A 21696-nucleotide genomic window follows, 5' to 3' on the forward strand; every position below is an offset into this window, starting at 1 on the left:
GTTCTCGATTCCATCCCTCCATCTTTAAAGTAATCGATAAGTACCTGTAAAAATAAACAATTGATTAAATAACTTTGAAAATCAAGTAAATTTGAACCCTAGATCCACGCGAACGGGGGTATTCAAGATCCACACGAATGTGGAACTTTAGTTTCGTGCGGATGTACAAATGTTGTGTTGGGACAAATTGGAGAATGATGTTATCAATTATGACGGCATTAGTTTAGCGATTTTATTGTTTATATTATGTGGCGTTTCTATTTGTAATAGTCAGATAATTTAGTGATTTTAGAAGGTTTTCCAAGCAAGAGGCGCCTTGCTTGGAGGATAAGGCTCAAGGGACTATATATAAGGAACTACACCTCATTTGTTGGGTGTGCATTTGTGAGCCGCCACCCCGGGGGAGCTCACCCGGGGTGGATCATTATCTTTGTATTTGTTTTATCAAATTAATGAACTTTCTTTGCTACAATCATTAAAGTTTCAATCTTTCTTGTTGATTATCAATTGTTCTTGGTTCAAAATCACCCGTCTCACTTTTATTCATCGAACCGAGACTAAAACTGGATCGTTCGGACCTATCATTTGGTATCAAAGCCACGGTGGCTCGTTCAAGTTTTGGTTTGGTCGGATCTTTACTAGAAAACCTGCCGGAGGCGTAAATGAGTGAAGATCTACATGTTTGAGTTGTTTCAGATTTGGCGTATTTGTTCATCATCGTTTTTGTAATACGTGAAATTATAAAAAAATGATAATTCCTAACGTTTTCATAATATATATATATAACCTTAAACCCAAGTAGTTACGAGAGAACAATAATAAGGATAATGAAAATTATGTCAAAAAAATAATAATAATAATAATAATAATAATAATAATAATAATATAAACCAAATTATGGTTTGATTTGTTTCAGACCCTAGCATCTAAAATACCTATCACAAAACCTCTTTTATCACTTCCAACAAAACCTCATTATCACTTCCAACTGAAAGGCTGAAGAATCGGCTAGAATAGCCATTTTATACATCCCCCACGACCTCATTCGGTTACCACACATTCCCGGAAACACCATCGCCTAAACCGCAAACCTCCACTCCGGTTTAAGTTGCAGTCTATGTTCTGGCAGCCGGCGAGTCGCCACCGTTGCAGCATCGGTTGCAATCTACGGCGCCTTCAAGTTCGGTCTTTCGATCACTTTGATTGTCTCTATTTGATCACTCGCAAGCTCAAAATCATTTGTTCGATCACCTCTGTTTGACGATTAAGGTATAAAGTCGAAACCTATTCGAATTTGGATATAGTTGTTTAGTTCGTCTTTTTTATTATTATTCCGGCGATATTGGCAGCCACCGTACACCCCCGGTTTGATCCATCGCTGTGGTTCTTTCTCATCTCAGCGCGTAACCCAGCCACCGTTGTCTACTTGGACGTTCAACCCGCTACGATACACCAAGGTCTCTACACCATCCTTGATTTGGTTCACTCTACTTTCATTCTTCCCACGGGGTACTGATGCTCAACCTTTGCCTTTATGTTCTTGTTTTTTTTTTTTTTTTAACAAGTAATCATAAAATAAAATGAATGTATGCATGCTTTTTTCAAAGAAAAATGAAGGTATGAATGCTTCTGCAAATTGACGAAGAAGATTGAGTAAAAGTGATGTATTGTTTAATAAGTGTGGGACACCACCACATATGCTCATAAGTTCGTTTTCTTTTAGCTGATTAATTAAATCCAATAAATGTGGCCATATGAAGTATATAGTATTTAAATAGTGAGAACATTTATGTTCATTTAAATATAAATTTTAATTTTAATGCTGAAATATGAACATTTGATGTAAGTTTCACAATCTGAACGTGTAGTGTGGTGGTGATATAAAATTCAATTGACTAATTAATGCAATACTATGAATATAGAAATATTTACATGTCTCCCGGACCACATAAACTTTTCTTTTCAATGTTTAAGTCTTATTTTATTACTCACAACATAAATTTAAAGCCTACATACGTAAGTATACATACATATATATATATATATATATATATATATATGAACTAATTTTTATTAATGAAATAGTAGTAATCAAATACATGGATAACAAAATAATTCCTATATTTAAATAGTGATATCCTAAATAAACAAGTTAAACAATTAAGGTAGCAATTGTACAACAAATCTATTTTAAAATGTAATGGTTATGTAGGCCTTGGTGATAGTTAGGGACGTCGTTGAGTTTTGTGCTATTATCGTATAAGCTAAGGTATGGATTCTGTGGTCTTTTCTCTTAGCGTCTTATATCGTCATTTTAGTGTCTAGTCATCGGACCGTTATCGTTGTTTCCTCAAGTATTGAATTGAATTGTTTCTATTGATTCACATGCGATAGATTAATTCCTTAAGCTCATTATCGCATGTTCCTATTAATCATTGATCATTGCCATAGAAGTCATTATTGTACTAGTTGACTTAAGTGTACCATTTTATTGACCTCAATACCCGAGCACATCCACCTATGGGGACATAGGGCGTCATCATCGGCACCGATGACGTGCACCATCCGTGACGGTGCGATTAGTTCACGGCGTCTCTATATTAGAATTTATTGTTCATTGATTATTGAGAGGCGTATGGATCGATCCTAGGATATTATTGTTACTTATTGGTATTGGGATAGGTGTGTGTGCCCACATCCCCTCTACATATTGTTACATTGGAACTGCAGCTGATGTACACATTGCTTATTGTTTATCGTCATTGGCTCACATGGGTATTTCCACATAGATTCTTATTGTATTGACTGACCATTGATTAGTGTTGACTGTATTGTTACATTGTTATTGTCATAGTATTGTTCCACCATTGATAAAATACCGTATTGATCGTTCGCACTGAAATTACCGTTATTGCTATTATTTTTCCGTTACTGGGCAATTTTTGGCTCAGCCGTGTTTCTTTTGTTGTTTTCTCTTATTCTGAAACAGGTACTCAGGGGAACATGGGGAACATGGGGAAAAGTGCGAAAAGAGAAAACTAAATGGCTAGAGTTGGAAATAAGGAGTTTAATTAAATTGCTATTTAAATTTTAGACAATTTTACTTTCGTTAATGACCGTTGTGTAGTTTTCGATTTTTTTAAAACCTTTGGAGTTAATGTTTTATTTGAGTTAAGTTTTAAAATGACTCTGATTACTGTATTGGTTGACATGTCAGCCCTATTCGGGCCGGGGTGTTACAATTATGGTATCAGAGCTATAGGCTCTATCCTGTTGAAAATTTAAACTAAATAACTAAAGACATGTGAGATTGGGTAGAAGTTCGGTTAGGTATTTTCCTTATGTGCTAAGTTCGTATTATTTGCTTATTGCTTCTATCTAAATTCCTAACGTGTTTTTCTAGATGCCTCCTCGTCGCCAAACACGCAACTCGAATCGTCAAAATGATGGAGGACCAAACGAGCCTGATCCAGCTGTTGTAGCTGCTATGACTCAGGCTCTTACTACCGTACTGCCAACTCTGGTTCAGGAAATACGTAATCCGAATCCAAACCCAAATCCCAATCCGAACCCGAATCCGAACGCTAATCCGAATCCAAACCCAAATCCCAATCCGAACTCGAATCCGAATCCAAACCCGTATCCCAACCCAAATCTGAACCCCAACCCGAACAATACGCGTGGCAATATGGGAATACAAGATTGGCTAGCTCATTTCGTGAAACATAAACCGAAATCATTTACTAAGGCTTCCACACCAGCAGTGGCAAAAGATTGGATTTCTCACATTGAGAAGATTTTCACTGTACTTAGGGTTGATGAGCAATACAGGGCTAGTTTAGCAGCTTATTAGTTGGAAGAAGATGCATATGTAACATCATCCATTGGAGGCACTGAGTTTTCTTCTTTAACCTCAACTTGTGGCTCTTCTGACTTTGTGGAATCAGATTCATCGCCAAATTTCTCAACAAACTTCTTAACAACCCACATTTGATTGTCATGCTTAGCTCTCTTTTTATAGAAACTTGTCTTTGAACACTCACCAACTTCATATGTTGAATTTTCAAAAATTTTAAATTTGTCAGTTGGTGGTTCATTTTTCTCAACAACTTTTTCTTTTAGTTTTTTAGAGACTTCATGTTTTGTCTTTGTTGCTTGAGAACAGTTCCATGCAATGTGACCAACTTTATTGCATTTGTAACAGGTTCTTGTCTCCTTCCTTTGATAAGCTCCATTCTTCATTTTCTCTTGCTTCTTAGCAAGAAATTCTCTGTTTGATTGCTTCCAGAATGAGCTTTTTGATTCCTCTTCACAGCTTGTCCCTGGAACAAATTTTGTATTTGTTTTAGAAGTTTTTTCATGTTTATAATTTTCAGGTGGAATAAAACCAAGACCTTTCTTTTTGAAATTACCGTTATGGTTTGGTTTCTTTTGAAAACCAGAACCAGAACTGTAACCTTTTTCCTTGTTTAACCGTTGTTGAACTCTTGAAGTGTATTTTTTTAGGTTTTTCAGTAAGATTTACATCTTTTATTTCAGAAATATTTATTTCTGTTAGTTTGAAAACCTTTTTGATCTTTTCAACTTGAACACTTCTTATTGGAAATTCTTCATCAGAATATAATTTGTCAGAATCTATCAAAGTATATGCCACTTTGATTGGTTCGTCATTCAAATTAGATTTTGATAACAGAAACTCTTTACTATAAACCCATTTAACCGACATCTTTGAACAATTGACCGACGAATTCGAACTTTTGACGGACGAACTCGAATTTCCAGACTCGGATTTTGACTCAGACTCCTCATCTTAATCCAACACCTGATCGACCACCTTTTTTATTAACTCGGACTCATGATTAGTATCAGAGGATGTAAAAGTGATATCAATGTTTTTTGGTAAATCATCGGTTATTTCGGACTTTAACTTTATATTGACTGCCTTTTGGACTTGCTCCTCATTTGGTTTTCTGGGAGAATATCCTTCCTAGATCGGAGGCGGACACTTGTTATAACTAACACTCTGTTTCTTACCAGAATCCTTCTTCTTCGGTTTCTCATCATTTTGAAATGCTTCAAAACCTGCAACAGTTGGATAGATTCGATAAATCAAATAATCAGAACTAGAATAACTTTGCAGTAAACGTCTGATTCTTTCATTCTCAATCTTCTCTGTTTCCAACTCTAGTTTTAGCTTTGCACATTCCTCAATGTAATGATTGATAGCTTTTTGCTTCGACATCATCACTGCATTCATCATAGTCAATGCATCTTCTCTTTCAGAATTTGTCTTCTGTAGACCAGTCACTGTTCTGTTTAACACGTCATACGACTCTTTCACATAATTGAGATTGAACAGTAATTGTTCTTTCATCTTCTCAAACTCAGCCAACTTTTCATCTTTCTCTTCACATAGCTTACAAGATTCCAAGCATTTTAGACACGGTTTGATGATCTCAACAATCTTTTCTACTTCAATGATCTTTTCAACTTCAACAACTTTCTCAGCTTCAATCACCTTTTCTTCTTCAACTACCTGCTCAGCAAATTTAACTTCCTCACTATGTTCAGAATTCTTTTCTTGATCAACACTTTCACATTTCTTCTTTTTCTGTTCTTTTGCTGCTTGTCTCTCCTTCAGCTTCTCCAAGCGATCTGCAAAATAAAATTGAAAACTTTCAGGAGATAAATAAGTTTTTGCAACATTAATATGCTTTTCTTCCTCTTCATCACCACTGTCATCAGTTGGTGATTGATCAAACTCTATCATCTTTTCTGAATTAGGGTGTTTGACCGTTATGTTATAATCAGAAACATCAACTTTATTAAACATATTTTCACTAGACATGATCATGTGCTGATTAGCACCAGAATCAATAATCCAACTCATATTATTTTGAGACCAAGATTTACTGTTAAAACAATAAGACCTCTTGTAACAATCTAAAGATGAGATCACATTATGACATTTACCTCCAACATTTGTCTTAGGCCCATCATCAGTCTTTTTCTCATTAAGCAAGTCAAGAAGTTTAGTGAACTGATCTGAAGTAAGAGAATTCAAAGAATTGCTAGCAGATTTGTCACTAACAGAGTGATTAACAGTACTGTTTATAGAAGAATTAGCAGAAATATTAGGCTTGGACCATTGATTGTTATTCTGATTAGGTCGTGGTCTAAAATTAGATGGGCAACCATGAAGCTCAAAGCATTTATCCACTACATGACCTATTTTATTACAGTGAGTGCACTTCAAGTTGGGATTAGAACCTTTGGTAAAACGTTTTTTATTTTCATTGAATTGATTAGTTTTAGCAGCAAATCCAACATTAGGAACCTTAGAGGAACTATTTGAGTCCCTATGAGATTCCTCTCTAGATATTATAGAAAAGGCAGTTTTGACAGTTGGAAGAGGATCCCTTGTTAAAAGATTTGTTCTAACTGGTTGATAAACGCCATCTAATCCCATCAAGAACTGCATAAGTTTAATTAAATGATTAAATTCATTGAACTTAGTAGAAGCTTGACAAGTACAAGAAGGCAGTTGCAGCATAGCGTCAAATTGTTTCCACATAGTATTAATTTTGTGATAATATTCAGAAACACTAGCACCATTTTGACTGACAGAGTTAATTTTTTGAAATAAGCCAAAGACAACCGAGCCATCTATTTTATTGTAAGTTTCCTTAAGATCGTCCCACACCTCAGATGCAAGTTTAGAATAAACTTGACCAACATACAGTTCATCAGAGACAGAGTTTAAAATCCAAGTTAGAACAATTGAATTGCACCTATCCCACTGACTAGCTAAGACATCATCTGTAGTTGACCTTTTACAGGATTCATCAATAAACCCTAATTTATTCTTAGCCATTAAAGCAAGATGCATAGCATTCGACCAAACCACATAATTTTCTGTTCCTTTCAACTTGACATTAACAACAGTAAGGCCACTAGAATCACTGGCATGCAAATAAAGTGGATCACTAGCATCAAGTTTGCTAACTAAAGTGACAGATGACTCGGACTTGTTTGTATTATCCATAGAAAATTAGCATAGTAAATAAGAAGATAGAAATAAACACAAGCCCAGCAAAAACCAGTCACAGACAGATAACACCAAGACAGCAAGTAGATAATTAATAAGACACCAACAAACAGAAAAAAATAGAGAGAAACAGAAGTAAAGAGTCGGTGAAAGTGCACCAGTGTTCCCGATCGCTGGTTCGTCACTCAATTGGTGCCAGCGCACCTTTTACTTACAACTTAACACTAGCGAGGAGAAAAAAAACGTAGAAAATTCAACTTTTAAGGAAAATGCTCAACTTAACAATTCAACTAGTAAATGTGATTGTCCGAGGGATCATGTAACGCTCCGCGTTTTCACAACTCTCCTAATTTAGAAATCAAGTCTTGAAAAAAAAAATTTAGAAACTTGTCCCTTTCAAAATTACAATCTGTGTATCGTCGAAAATTTTTTTATCTTTAATTTAATTCGTTATAATTTTGGTTATTTATTCACTATTTAACTAATTAAATTAATTAATTTTTTTTAAATTTAAAAGTTTATTTTATAATAATCTAGTGAGTCTCGTTAGATTTAAAGTTAGTAAACTAACCTAACTAGTTGTTTTATAAAGTTAGTTATTTCTTAAAAACAATGTAACTTAGTTAGTTTAGAGTATAAACTAGTTTCCTTTTTAAAGTCCAGGGACTAATTATGATAATTGCTGAAAGTGATGCTTCATAAACAAAGTGAACAAAAAAAAATAATGCAGACCGCGGGACTCGAACCCGGGTCAACACCCCCACAAAACATGTGCCTTACCACTCGGCTGCGGCCTTGATATCTAACAAAACCCGGCTCGAATTTGATTTAACTGCTCGTTACATTAAGCCTGGTGTGACAACCGGAAATTTATGCCCTTAATTACGTGATTAACAGGCGATTTACGTGGCATTAAATAGCGTTTACGACGCAAATTGTTAGTGCATGCATCTGTCGACTTCGTCTTGTATCGAGTCTTGTACTAGATAGGTTAGATCAGGGCAAGTTGTACGAGAAAATAGGATGTTTAAGGTTGTTATATATGTGATTTCGCTTGAAATGACCATTGGTCATTTTCAAGCGGAATCACCATGTTCATATTTCGCTTAAACTGATTCAAGCGGAATCAGTTTCCTATATAAAGCCTTGGAGCGGAATCATTTGTTCAGTTGTGAACTTGTATACCGAGGTGCTGCCGGTTTTTCCTTTTGCATGTAATCTGTTATATATCAATCAGAAGTGAGTTTAAAGTGAATTGCTAGCTGTTTCAAAGTCAGTTTCTTAGTTTCCGCCTCTAAAACTGATCAAAACTCCTCTGAACGACTCATTCGGGTCAGTACACGATCCTACAAGTGGTATCAGAACTCAGGAGGAGGAGTTCTGCCGAATTCAGCTGGATTTCTTTGTATTTTCTGACTTCTACATCTTCTTTCATCATTTGAACAAAATTTCACGGTTAAAATCAGATCAATTTTTCACAGTTTGTGTAAAAGTGCTTATTAACAAACCCTTGAAAGTTTGAAAGCAAAATTCGGATTAAAAAGTGGTAAAATGGACCTTAGACCTGATTCCGCTTGAACGAGTATCTCGTGATTCCGCTCGAGACTGTGTTATTCCGCTTGAAAGTTTGAGAGATTCTGCTCGAGATCTAAGATTCCGCTTCAAATAGTTGAGATTCCACTCCAAATTGATAATTGATTTATTCCGCTTGAAAAGGTAGTTTGGGATTTCGCTTGAAATTTTTTGTGGGTATTTCGCTTGAAAGTGAATTGTTTGGTATTTCGCTTGAAAGTGAATTGTTGGTATTTCGCTTGAAACTTAAGAGGGTATTTCGCTTGAACTGCATATTTCGCTTGAAAAGTGTGTTTTTGAAAAACGTGTTGCCGAAACATGGATTCTGAATTCTACAATGCGTTTGCTACAACCCCGACTACTCCGGCTGACATTGCTAAGAACATGAACATGGAAAATGAAACTGGAACAATGCAAAAACCCCTGAAACTTATGGGAATCGAGGAGTACCATGGATGGAAGAATCGATTTGAGAACTGGGTTCAGGCAAACCATCTGAGAGCTTGGGAAAGCATTGAAACCAAGTATGTTAGACCACAGTCTGCATTGAATGTTGACAAAATCATCTCAGAATTTTCAGAAAAAGAGAGAGATAGTTATAAAGGAGAGAAAATGATGATTAGTCTCCTACAACAAGCTGTCAAAGAAGACATCTTTATTTTGCTTCAGCATGATAGGAGTGCATTTTCGATCTGGGAAGCACTTGAAACGAAATTTGAAGGAAACACAGAAATGCTCAAGAGTAAAGCATCTATGCTGAAAAAGGAGTTTGAATTGTTTACTAATATGCCTGGTGAAACTACAAAGACTCTCATTGAGAGATATTGCCATCTTGTGCGTACCATGTCTCAGCTGAAAATCACTAAAACTCCAACAGAATGGGTTGAAAAGCTAGCTGACGCTTTACCACAGAAAGAATGGGGTACTTATCTCATGATCTTAAAGAATTCTGGAGAGTTTAGCAAATTGTCGATTGGTCAGTTTATTGAAAAGCTTGAGGCACAGGATCTTGAACAACAGAAGATTGCAAGAATGAACAGCTCAAGTCATCAACAAGATATCAAACTGTACTACAAAGGAAATGTTCAAACTGCTGAAGCTAGTCCAAAGATTCAAACCGCGTTTAGTGCAGAAAATTCATCTGGTTCAGTCAGTCAAAGCTCAGTCAACACTAGTGGATTTTCAAATGTTAATCCACCAAGTGTTCAAAGTGCAAATGTTGGAAATGGGCATATGATTCAGTGTAATGTGGCATTGCATCTTCAAAATGGATAGAATTTTTCGGAAGAAGTTGTGAAAAGTCATATGGCATTGCTGGTCACAGCGTTGGAATCTTATGAAGGATTGATTGCTGGTAAAATTGGTAATCCAATGCTCATAAAGGAAGATTACGACCAGATCGACGCAGAAGAATTGGAGCTTATGGATATAAAGTGGGCTTTAGCTAGTGTCCTGAGAAGAGCTGAAAAGTTCAAAATGATTACAGGACGAAATGATTTTTTGGATGCTCATCTTTCATCTTTAGGTTTTGATAAATCTAAAGTTACTTGTTTTAAATGCAGGGAGAAAGGTCACTTTAAAAGAGAGTGCAAGAATCAGGAGACTAGTGGAGCAAAGAATCCTTTTGGAAAAGATGATTACTATCAGAAGGCAATATATCAGCAAATCACTAATCAACCACATCAACAGATGGATTCTCAAACTGCTCATGGAAAAATGATCGAAGATGCAAATAAGAAGGCTTATTATGGCATTATTGATCAAGACGATGAGAAAGTGGCTGAAGGTTTTAGCTGGGACAAGTACATTCCAGCTGATCCAAATGTTAAAGCTTTTATTGCTCAGATTGTTCAAAAGCCAGAGTTGATGAAGGAATGGATGACTGTGTTATCTGATGAAGATGAAAAATCTGTTTCTTCAGAAGATAGTTCAACAGAAAGCAGTGATGACGATGAAGAAATTGAACAGATTAATGTTGGAAAAACTCATTTATCTTCTGATAGTTTTGAATTTTATTTTGCAGATAAATTGAAGAAACTCAGAGAGAGAAAAGCTGCAAAAGAAATGAAAGAAACCAAGATTGTTGAGAAGATAGTTGAAGTAGAGAAGATTGTGGAGGGCGAAAAGATAGTTGAAGTCACAAAACCTTGTTTTACATGTTGAGTATCTTGCAAACAATGTGAAGAAAAGACGAGAGGTTTAGTGAATCACAGAAGTTAAAAGAAAAGTTGTTGTTTGATGTGAAGAATTTGAAAGAATCGTATGATGTATTAAACAGAACTGTGAATCGTTTGCAAAAGACAAACACATAAAGAGCAAATGCTTTGAAAATGATGAATGCAACAATGATGTCGAAGCAGAAAGAGATAAATTTTTATATCGAAGAATGTGCGAAATGGAAGCAAGAGTTGGATGGTGAAAGAGTTGAAAATGAAAGAATTAGACGTTTATTGAGAAGTTATACAAGTTCTAATTACTTAATTGACAGAATTTATCCTACTGTTGCAGGTTTTGAGGCATTTAAAGATGAAGAAAAGGAGTCAAACAAGAAAAAGGATACTGGTAAGAAACAGAGTGTCTATTATAACAAGTGTCCGCCTCCGATATGGGAAGGGTATTCGCCTAGAAAACCGAATGAGGAACAAGTCAAAAAGGCAGTCAATTTAAAGTTAGAGTCTGAGTTAACCGATGTGTTGCCAGACAATATTGATATCACGTTCACAGCGTCCGACACAGATTGTGACAACCCGAATCTCTAAGGTTAGCGTTACTTAAATTCCACAAACTTTGGCGTGTGTCTCTACGTTTATTTGTCCGTTTCAAGCACCACTGAATGTCCGTTTATTCGTCCGTTTCATGCTCTACGTTTATTTGTCCGTTTTATGCTAAGAATCATAAACATTTTTATATACTGTGAAATTACTTGGCACACTTGTTATACTTGAGCCGATAACTCTCTTATCACACACTAGACTTTTGGATTCCTCTTCTCTCGGCCCACATGCCCTACCGAACCAAACTGAGCCCAACCCATCCCCTTAGTTTGTGCATGAGTAGTTGTTATACACTCATAACCTTTATACAATTCCTTGTTAAACACACATAAGCGAACCATAAACAACCCCTCCCCCTGGAATCGCGACGGCCGAAGAATCCCCCCCCCCAGCAACGAGGCATCAGTTAATCTGGTTGAACACTTGGTTAGTATGTTGTTTCTTTTGTTTATATGTTAAAGTGTTGTGATGTGTGGTGTATTTGGTTTACATGAGATCGAGATATAGGTTAGAAAGATATGTTAGTAGGAACTTTGATGAAAACTATGGCAAACTGCATGATCTAGGATATGTTTGATAGCAATGAATGTATTAGGATTGTTTATATGTGAGTTTGATAATTAACATGTGTAACCCTAGTTAGTATCATCGTCTGAAGGAATGCATGAAAACTAGCAAGATCATGATGGTGATTGTTAAATGAAACGATAGTGATGAACATTAGTTTCACTTGGTACGATTGGATGATTAATACGATTGTGCGGTTTGACCCTATTATGATTCTGTGAGTTTAGCTAATATTGGTTGTAATAGTATGTTCATGTTAATGAAGTCAATTGAACCTCAACAACACTGACCAACTATTAAATTCCCACTGAATGAAAATGTTTAATCAATCACGTGTAGACAAAAGTCTACATATGAAATTGTTTTAACTTTTCATTAATTGCTATTGAATTCAATTGTACCTTAAACTTTCAATTCACATGACTTACTGATCATTCATTTCATGCATTAACTCTTCTTGAATACTTCACACTTTATTAGACCATAAATGATTATCTTGAAGACCATAAAAAGCAATAAATATTCTTATTAACTATTGGACCAAACTTACCACATTCACGTGAATATCTGATTATTATAAAACTCTCAATACTATTGGACCAAACTACCAGGAGATTTATCGTCGGCCCAACTTCTTCGAAGCCCAGATTAAGCCCGATTCATTTATTTGAGTATGTATACGCGATGGGTTTTATTATTCCACATAACTAACCATATAACAAACCCTACCCCTTCCCCTTATATTGCGACGACAGTAGCTAGATCATCATCACCGAAGCCCCTCCCCCTCTCTTGTATACAGGTATGTTGGTATTATGTTTGTAGAGTAATTTAGCATGTTTTAATTGTTCGAATATGTGGCATGACAAATTGATAACATGAAACTGTTAATGGATCGAATATGAAGAGTGTTATGTTAATTAAAGTGCCCATGATTAGGGGATTAAATGCGATGATGATTTATGTTATTCATCAGATTATTGTTTCAAGAATCATGCTAATCAAAGATTGTGTGTGATTATGAATTAAAGTCAACTCAAATGTTCTGTGAGTAGTTCGATGTACATGTGGGATGATCCTAATAATTGTTTTGTATGGAATAATACTTGTTCGGTATTGAATGATAGTTGTATTGTAATACATGGTTACAATAACTGCCATAGATAATTAGTAAAGTATGAGTGGAGTTATGATATGTGTTTATTATAATTGTGATGATTCCATGATGTGTTGCCCGATTCTGTTATACATGAGGTATGTATTAGTATTATTTTGCTTAATGATTGAGGTTGCATGATGAATAGGAATTTTAGAAATAACTACACAAATGATCTGAATCAGAATGATATGTAAATTGAAGTTTGGTTTAGTGGACTATTATGTGTTTTGGGCTGTTAGTCATGTCACACTTATTAAAGGTTTGGGCCGCACACGGGAACCGGATTACGAGCCCATAAAAGAGGCCGCACCACCCTCGGAGACGCACATGTGAGAAATAGTCGCACATTCTCAATTGTGGGTCAGAGGTAAATGGGCCGCACGCTACTGGTTTGGGCCGGAGCCCATAGAAAGTTGCACACTCGTTAGGGTCTCTTGTTTATTGAGTCATGCATGCTATTGATGTTAGGGGTATCGGATCAGAGTAGGCTCGAGCGGAAGCGGAACAAACACACACACACACACACTAGCAGAAAATAAAGAACACGAGAATTTACGTGGTTCGGTCAAGGTGACCTACATCCACGGGTTGCAACTAGGGTTTCACTTTTATTAGATGCTCACAACTGTTTTCAGAATGACACAGACTACAGTTACATAATAGGTATTTATAGAACAAGATTAGGGTTTCCTACTTGGTCAACAAGTTAACTAAGTGGGCCTGATAACTAGGGCCGGCTAACCCTAACTAGGGCAGGCTAACCCTAATTAGGGTCGGCTACCCTAAAGCCTACGAACCCAACAATCTCCCACTCGGAGGCTTTGCATAGTCCACAAAGTGCATCCAAGAAACCCATCACCAGTAACTTCAGTAATCTTTACGTTCAAGTCTTCCCAGCCTCCAGTTCCAAGAACAAGCTAAGACTTCAGTCACATCCAAGCCACCTAGTTGCAACCACACCTCTCATCAAGTACCTGAGAGACCAGTTGAAGCTCCCACAAGCTCCAACCCAACAGTCTTATCAGACCCATTCTCTATCTCAACCGGCTTGCACGATCCACCAGCTCCAGAGATACACCGAGAATTAATGCCACTCTCCACATTTTGCAAACTATTTCCAGGAGAGCTTTTTTCTTCAGTCGGAATCTTCGTCTTCAAAACCCAACGGTTCTTTGTGATTGTACCCGGAACACGACCCATGCTCCCACTATCACCAAATCCCCTGACTGGCTTAAACTTAGACCCCCGACCACATTCAACTGACATCCCAAAGCACCAGGATTCAAGTTCGCAAATTGAACCCTCTTCCGCTTACTAGATTCAGTGAACCAGACTTTATGTTGTACAGGGACGGCTACTCCCTCAACAGGTATCTCAACTAGATACAACGATCCTCGTCTCCTCCCACAGGCAACAACAAGATTTCCATCAATCACCTTCCACTTCCCACCACCAAACTTAACATCTAGTCCCTGTTTATCCAGTTGACTAACAGAAATAAGTTTCTTCGTTAAACCTGGAATTACCCTGACGTTCTTTAAGTTCCATGTAGTGCCTAGTGGAGTCTTCAGATTGACATCTCCCATACCCGTAACATTAAGAACATGACCGTTAGCTAATCGTACCTTTCCAAAGTCTCCTTTTTTTCAGATTCACCATCGTCTCCCCGCTGTGCATGGCGTGAAACGAAGAACCAGAATCCATATCCCAAGAATCTATAGACTCTTCACAGCAAACCAGTACGTCACCATCAGATTCATCTGACACAACACTGTTTACATGCTGCTTACCATCCTCTTTCTTAGGATCAGGACACTCGTTTTTAACATGCCCCTTTTCACCACAGTTCCAGCACCTCACATTCTTCCCAGCTTTAGACAAGCTTTTCCCACGACTCCCACTGCTTCTGTTTTTACCTCTTCCCCTGCTAACACTGAGCATACCAGAAGTAGATCCCCCACTAGTGTTCCTCCGGCGAACGTCTTCACCAAAACACTATCCCGGACCCGATCAAACTTCAAATTTCTAGTTCCAGCAGTTTCAGTGACCGTTGTCACAAATCCCGACCAACTATCAGGTAAGGAAGATAAGAAAACCACAGCCTGAGTGTCATCATCCAACTTCATGCCCACAGTTGCTAACCTAGACAAAATTGAATTGACAATGTGATCAGCAACTGAACTGCCTTCGTTCATTCTCATATTAAACAGTTCCCTCATCAAGAACACCCTATTACCGGCAGACGGCTTCTCATACATATTTGACAGAGCTTCTAACATATCACGAGCAGTTGTTTCTTTCATGATATTAAATGAAACGCTCCTCGTCAAAGGCAATGTAATTTTACCTCTTGCCTTTTTGTCCTTTGAGTTCCAAATTGCCTCGGCAGTTTTATCCATTCCAGCAGGTTTTTCTTCCAGTACCACATCCAAATCGCATTCACCAAGCAACGCCTCTATTTGCATTCTCCACCAAGCAAAATCAGTACCATTGAACTTCTCGATTCGGAACTTCCAGTCTTCAGCCATAGCAAACGAGAAAAACCAGAAAAAACCACAAGGAACCAAGCAACCGAAACTCGAGCAACTTTCAATAAACCAGAAACCCGAAGTACCCGAACCAGCGACTTCTCTTGCAAACCCGAGCGTAAAATCAGCGAATAACCAGGGTTCAAGAACTGAAACCCTAATCGCCAAACACCTCAAAACCACCAGATCTGCAACAGCAAACCCTACGGCGCAAACCCTAGACCTTATGAGCCGTAACCAGAGAATAGGTACCGACCGTAAACAAGTCAGGGGCGACGGCAGTAACAGCAGATCAAGATCTCTCGTCCAGCTCTCTCATTCTCTTGCAATAACCGTGTGAACCGTGTATTTTACTAAACCTTTGGCTCTGATACCACTTGTTAGGGGTATCGGATCAGAGTAGGCTTGAGCGGAAGCGGAACAAACACACACACACACACTAGCAGAAAATAAAGAACACGAGAATTTACGTGGTTCGGTCAAGGTGACCTACGTCCACGGGTTGCGACTAGGGTTTCACTTTTATTAGATGCTCACAACTGTTTTCAGAATGACACAGACTACAGTTACATAATAGGTATTTATAGAACAAGATTAGGGTTTCCTACTTGGTCAACAAGTTAACTAAGTGGGCCTGATAACTAGGGCCGGCTAACCCTAACTAGGGCAGGATAACCCTAATTAGGGCCGGCTACCCTAAAGCCTACGAACCCAACAATTGATTGCCACACAATGTGTAAACTGCTAAGTTCCATGCATAGAGTGATGAATGCCAATACATGCCTTATTGTGTTTTAACCCTAAATGTGTGGGTAGAATTATGTGTTGTAATTGAATGTGAAACTGATTATGGACGATAACCATGTTAGGACTTGATTGACTACGTGTGAACAAGTAACTACTCTACCGAGCAAACCAAGGTGAGTTCACTACTTTGAGCATGCGTCCCGGTGGTTGGGACAGTCAGTGGGTATCCCGGGGAGGGATAAATCTCTTGGGTAAAACTGGGATGTTGGATAATATTCTCACTCTCTATCTCTTAAGTCCCATCTTTTGCTATCGTGGGTGGTAGCGGGGTATTAGTTGGTAGCGCTACTTAGGTTTGGCACCTTCACCCCGTTCCTGAGAGAGGGCGGGTGTGAACTAATGACCCAGTCGGGCCCAGTGCTTTGATAGGAGCACTAGGGAACGGGCAAAACATACATCAGGAGCCGTCTTGTTCAGTATCGAGATATTATCAACATTACTTTTGGATTTGTTAATGAACTGGAATAAACACTTGGTAACTAACGTTTTCGAAAAAAAACTGTGAACTCACCAGCGTTGTCTGATACACTTGTTGCATGCTCGCAGGTCCTTAGATGTCTTGAATTTGGAACTTGCTGTCTGGAGTAGCTGGAGTGGTCATGGGTCGACTGGAAGGATTCATGTGATTAATTTCTTGATACTATACATTGGTTTAGAAACTGTTTAATGTTGGTTTACTATTTGCTTCCGCTGAACATGTTGGTTTTCATTTAAACTCGTTGATGGTACTTTTCATTAATAATTGAGGATTTTATTTGAAACTTGTATGGGTTCAATGTAATTAGTGGCTCGTTGTTGGTACGTTACACGCCTAACAGGGACATTCCCTAGGTGGTAATTTGGGGGTGTGACAGTTTGGTATCAGAGCCACTGGTTATAGTGAACTTGGTTTTAAAACGTTTTTTTTTATTAAAACCAGACTATAACCGAACAGTTCTGAAATTGACCATGACACTCGGCTCCAGATTGCAAGGTTCATCTCTCGTTTACTCATTGTACTGCATAACTAGTGAACACTTACATATGATATTGCATGTGATTGCACGTTTAGCACAACAGTATGGATTTATGTGTTACTTGCATGTGTTAAGTGGTTGTTAGTGTGGTTTTACCTTAGACATTCGTGACTCAGGTTTTGAGATGTTCTTTGTTTGTTTGCTATTCGAGTTTGAGGAACCATTTGACATGAGTTAGGAGGAACTGAGATGAGCATGCAAATCGCAATATTATTGTGGGTGCACACATAATTATAATGTGGGGTGCATGCGAGTCCCAGCGAGGCCTAACAAGTGTGAAAGGGGTTCCATTCCATTATTCGACCAAAGGTGAAACACAACGAATCCATAGGGGTCATAGCAATGACGGTCTCCTGTTTGAGCGTGGTTCTTTCGTTTCCCTCTGAACCCCTACGAGTCTCGATGATATCGAGTATTACCTGAACACCCATCTAAACGCCTAGCGAACTGTGTAGAATGTTAGGTGCTAGTATGAACGTCCCTGAGGGGATGTCGTAGCATCGAATGAATGGCTTATACCTTTCTCACTCCTCTTCGTCTGTTAGAACTCGATGTACTGACGTCTTAAGACCCCGAAGGGCGATCACTTCTGCAACCCTCTGGAAACGTACCGCGTATTACTCAGTCAACATGCAAGAACAATGGACAAGGGGATAAGCGTAGTGCCTTACCAACCTCAGTATTAGAACAACCCTGATTACCGGCAACGAACACCAGCAAATTGACTTCAATCGAATTCTTAACCCTAGCCAGCGACTCATGGGAGTCAACTCTTACGAATCAATCGGGACATAAGAAATGACAAGTAGAATATAGTGTGGAATGTGTAACTACCAGCACAGTGAATAGTGCCCTAGTACGTGACACGGAATGTGAAAAGGTGGACCCTGTTGGTGAAAGGTCATAGGACCTCGTTACAAGCAGCGACAGGAGAAACAACAGCCACGGCAGCATCGAGGTGCTCGTGATTATAGCTTACAGTATGGAGACGAAGGTGACTTCGACAGGGATTGACCGTAGTTATGTCAAAATGTTAACAACCAAGGGAACAATGACAAAATTGGGAATCCACACGACCGTAACAACAACACTGGTGGTAGTGCTCGTGGAGAGGCATTTAGGATTCGCGTGAGCGATGCCAGGCATTATAGCAACATGGTAGCTAGTATGAGTAGCTAAATGCTTCGTCTCTGTTTTGTTTAACCCTGATGCTTCTTGAAACCGAACCTGTTGTGGAATCGGCTGGTGGCAAGACAAATGAAACCTCATATGTTCGTTGGATGCAAACTCGATCTTTTGGGACAAGTGTACGACATCGACCTTCTTCCTACTATCCTTGATGGTATCTATGCAGTAGTTAGTATGGTTTGGTTATCCAGATATCCCGCAGATATACCTGATGAGCAGGAAATTTTGCGTATCCCTCTCCCTAGTAGAGGCTCGTCGTCTGTCTAAAGCATCAGAGTGGTATAAAGGTTGATATCATTTCAGTGATGAAAGCCCAGGAGTGTCTACGGAGGGATTACCCTGCTATGTTGGCAACCATTACTGATGTTAAGGCTAAGGAAAAGGGGATCGAGGATCCACCAATTGTTCATGACTTCTCTCGGTGTGCTACCCGAGGAACTTTTAGGGTTACTGGCGGAATCTCAGTTTGATCTCACGTCAGAGGCAGCCCTGATTACTCGTACTCTTATCGTCTTGCACCAGGAGGGTTGCAAGGGCCGTCTAATCAACTACAGGAACTGTTGAATAGAAGTTTGACGGACCTAGCTTTTCGCTTTGGGGAGGCCCAGTTATATCTGTGAAGATGAGCCTTTTCGTATGTGTACTGATTATCGAGAACTCAACTTGTTTGACCAGCTGCGAGGGTCAAGCTCCTATTTGAGGGTTGACTAACGAACGAACTATCATCAGATGGAAGTCCAAGGGGAGAAGGTTCCTAAAATGGCATATCGAACGCAGTACGGCCATTGCGACCTTGTATTCCATGACCTTTGGGTTAATCAACACACCAATAACTTTATGGATCATATGAATCGACTTCGTTTATTGAGGACGTTTTGAATCATTACCAGGAGAAAGAAACAACATGGGCGGCATAGGTACCCTATTTTAGAGCTCCCGAGGGAGGAGGCACTCCGCGCGAAGTCTTGTTAAGGGTGACTTCTAGTTTCGAGATGTACACTTTTGGTCATTTAAACAACGAGGTGGGAATACACGTGGATCTCGCTAGGATCCATTTTGTTAGAAACTGACCGACACCAAAGATCCCTTCGAGGATACAGCAATTTCTTGGTCTCACTAGATGCTATCACAGATACATCATGGAATTTTCGAAGATCGCACAGCTTTAATCTCTATAGCACTGCAGAGTGCTGTGTATTCATGGGAGACAAAACAGGATAACGCCTTATCAGCTTTCGAATCCCAACACTACAATGCTCTGATCATAGTCTTTACTCGAGGGTACGGGTGATCGAGTGGTATACCATGATGGTTCGAATCAGAGTTCTAGTTAGACACCGATGCAAAACGAGAAAGTGATGGCTTACATAATGGAGTGACAAAACAAAAATGGTATGAGTCACAACCGGCATTGGAAGCCATGGTCTTTGGATTCAGGTTGGAGGCATTACTTGGACGGTACCAAATGCACCACTTAGACCGATCACAAGAGCCTCACGTGTACCCTTGTCTCGAGGGAGCTAAACATGTGACGGCATCGCTGGAGGGAACTTTTGAATGACTACGACTGCGAAACCTGAACGTGCACGAGCTTTGCAGCTTACAATCGACTTTAACATACCTGATCAGACTCGCTCCATTCACACTAAAGGGCTGAAGGAAGAGATTCCTCAGGATTAACTCATATGGGGCAAGCAACCTTTGGCAGGTCGGACGATCTTCGCTACCTCATGTAAGGAATGTGGGTCTCACTATACGACTGCTGTAGGAAACAAGTGTTGAGCAAGCACACCAGCCTCGATATTCTAGTCGTCTGGGTTTTGATGAGAGATGCTAGGTTCTATAAACCTTGCACTGGTGATCAGGCATGAAGGCCCACCTACCAATGTATGTGGATGACGTTATCTTGTGCGAAAGTCAAGGCGGAATACTAGGAACCTTCTAATTGTGTCAGCCACCAGAAACACCCATATGAAAATGAGAACAGACTGCCATGGAGTTTGTCACTAGTCGACTTTCAACTCGAAACGGAAGCAATATCACCTGGGTGATTGTTGATTGTCTCACGTTATCAGCACACTCCCTCGGAATCAAGGAAATTGATGAGTTCACATTTGTGAATATTCCTCTGAGAGGGGTGGGTTTTAGGCACGAGGTGCCAAATCCTGATACCTTTGATTTTGATCTATACCTGATTGATGTCAGGCAATACGCAACACCCTTGGCTCACACCTTGACAAGAGCATTACTTATCACAGTAAGACAACCGGATAGAGTAACGAACCATCCTGACACACGAAGACATGCTGCGAGCATATGCGTGCTTGACTTTAGTAAACATTTGGGAATGACACTTATCTTTGGCTAAGCTCTACTGTAGCCGTTACCGTTTTAGTATGCATACAGCTCTGTTTGAGGCGTTGCGTGGATGATAATGCCAACCTCCTTGTTGGATTGAGGTGGATGACAACCTAATCACGGGTCTAGGGTTTGCACTAGGTATTGGAAATTGTGTGGTGACAACGCGTGATCGCCAGGAACCCTGATAACTTAGGAAACATCAGGAGTTCGCTGCAGGCGAACGTGTCATATTGGAAGTCTCACCCTAGGAGGGTGTGGTACGTTTGGGAAGCTTGGCAAGTCTAATTTATGTTACACTGAGTTATTCAGAATTCTGGAAAGAATCGGTTACGTCGCCTACAAACTCGAGTTACCCGACAAATTGGGTAACGTACATGATATCATTTATGCCTCGAATCTAAAGCAGTGTTTGTTCGATGGAACGCTTGTGATACCTTTATTAGCGTCTGAGGTTAAAGACAAGTTGCAGATGTTGAGGAATCTATCGAAAACATGGACTAGGATGTCAAGGTTCGTTAGCATAGTCATACGACAATTGTGAGAGTTCGTTGGAACTCAAGATGTGGACCGGAGTTCACGTGGGAACATAAAGATCTGATAACGCTCTAATATCCTCAATTGTTCGGGTGGTTGAACCAACTTTGTTGTCATTGGCAAATTTCGGGACGAAATTTTC

General features: G+C 39.1%; 1 protein-coding gene across 2 annotated transcripts in view; it reads right to left on the minus strand.

The window, feature by feature from the left end:
- Window positions 1-3777: 3777 nt before the first annotated feature.
- Window positions 3778-21696, minus strand: part of LOC110897597 — a 41457-nt gene continuing 23538 nt past the window's right edge. The window contains exons 1-3 of one of the 2 annotated variants that reach the window (XM_035981875.1): window positions 5974-6552; window positions 5035-5655; window positions 3778-4322 (exon numbers count right to left, since the gene is read on the minus strand). In XM_035981875.1, the coding sequence (XP_035837768.1) occupies window positions 3850-4322; window positions 5035-5655; window positions 5974-6481 (1602 nt within the window). In that variant the 5' untranslated portion in view covers window positions 6482-6552 and the 3' untranslated portion in view covers window positions 3778-3849. Of the gene's footprint in view, window positions 4323-5034; window positions 5656-5973; window positions 6553-21696 lie in introns of those variants that run through there. The other variant, XR_004876959.1, reaches the window with a different exon arrangement.

Source organism: Helianthus annuus, chromosome 13, assembly GCF_002127325.2.
Source record: "Helianthus annuus cultivar XRQ/B chromosome 13, HanXRQr2.0-SUNRISE, whole genome shotgun sequence".
In the NCBI taxonomy this organism is placed as follows: domain Eukaryota; kingdom Viridiplantae; phylum Streptophyta; class Magnoliopsida; order Asterales; family Asteraceae; genus Helianthus; species Helianthus annuus.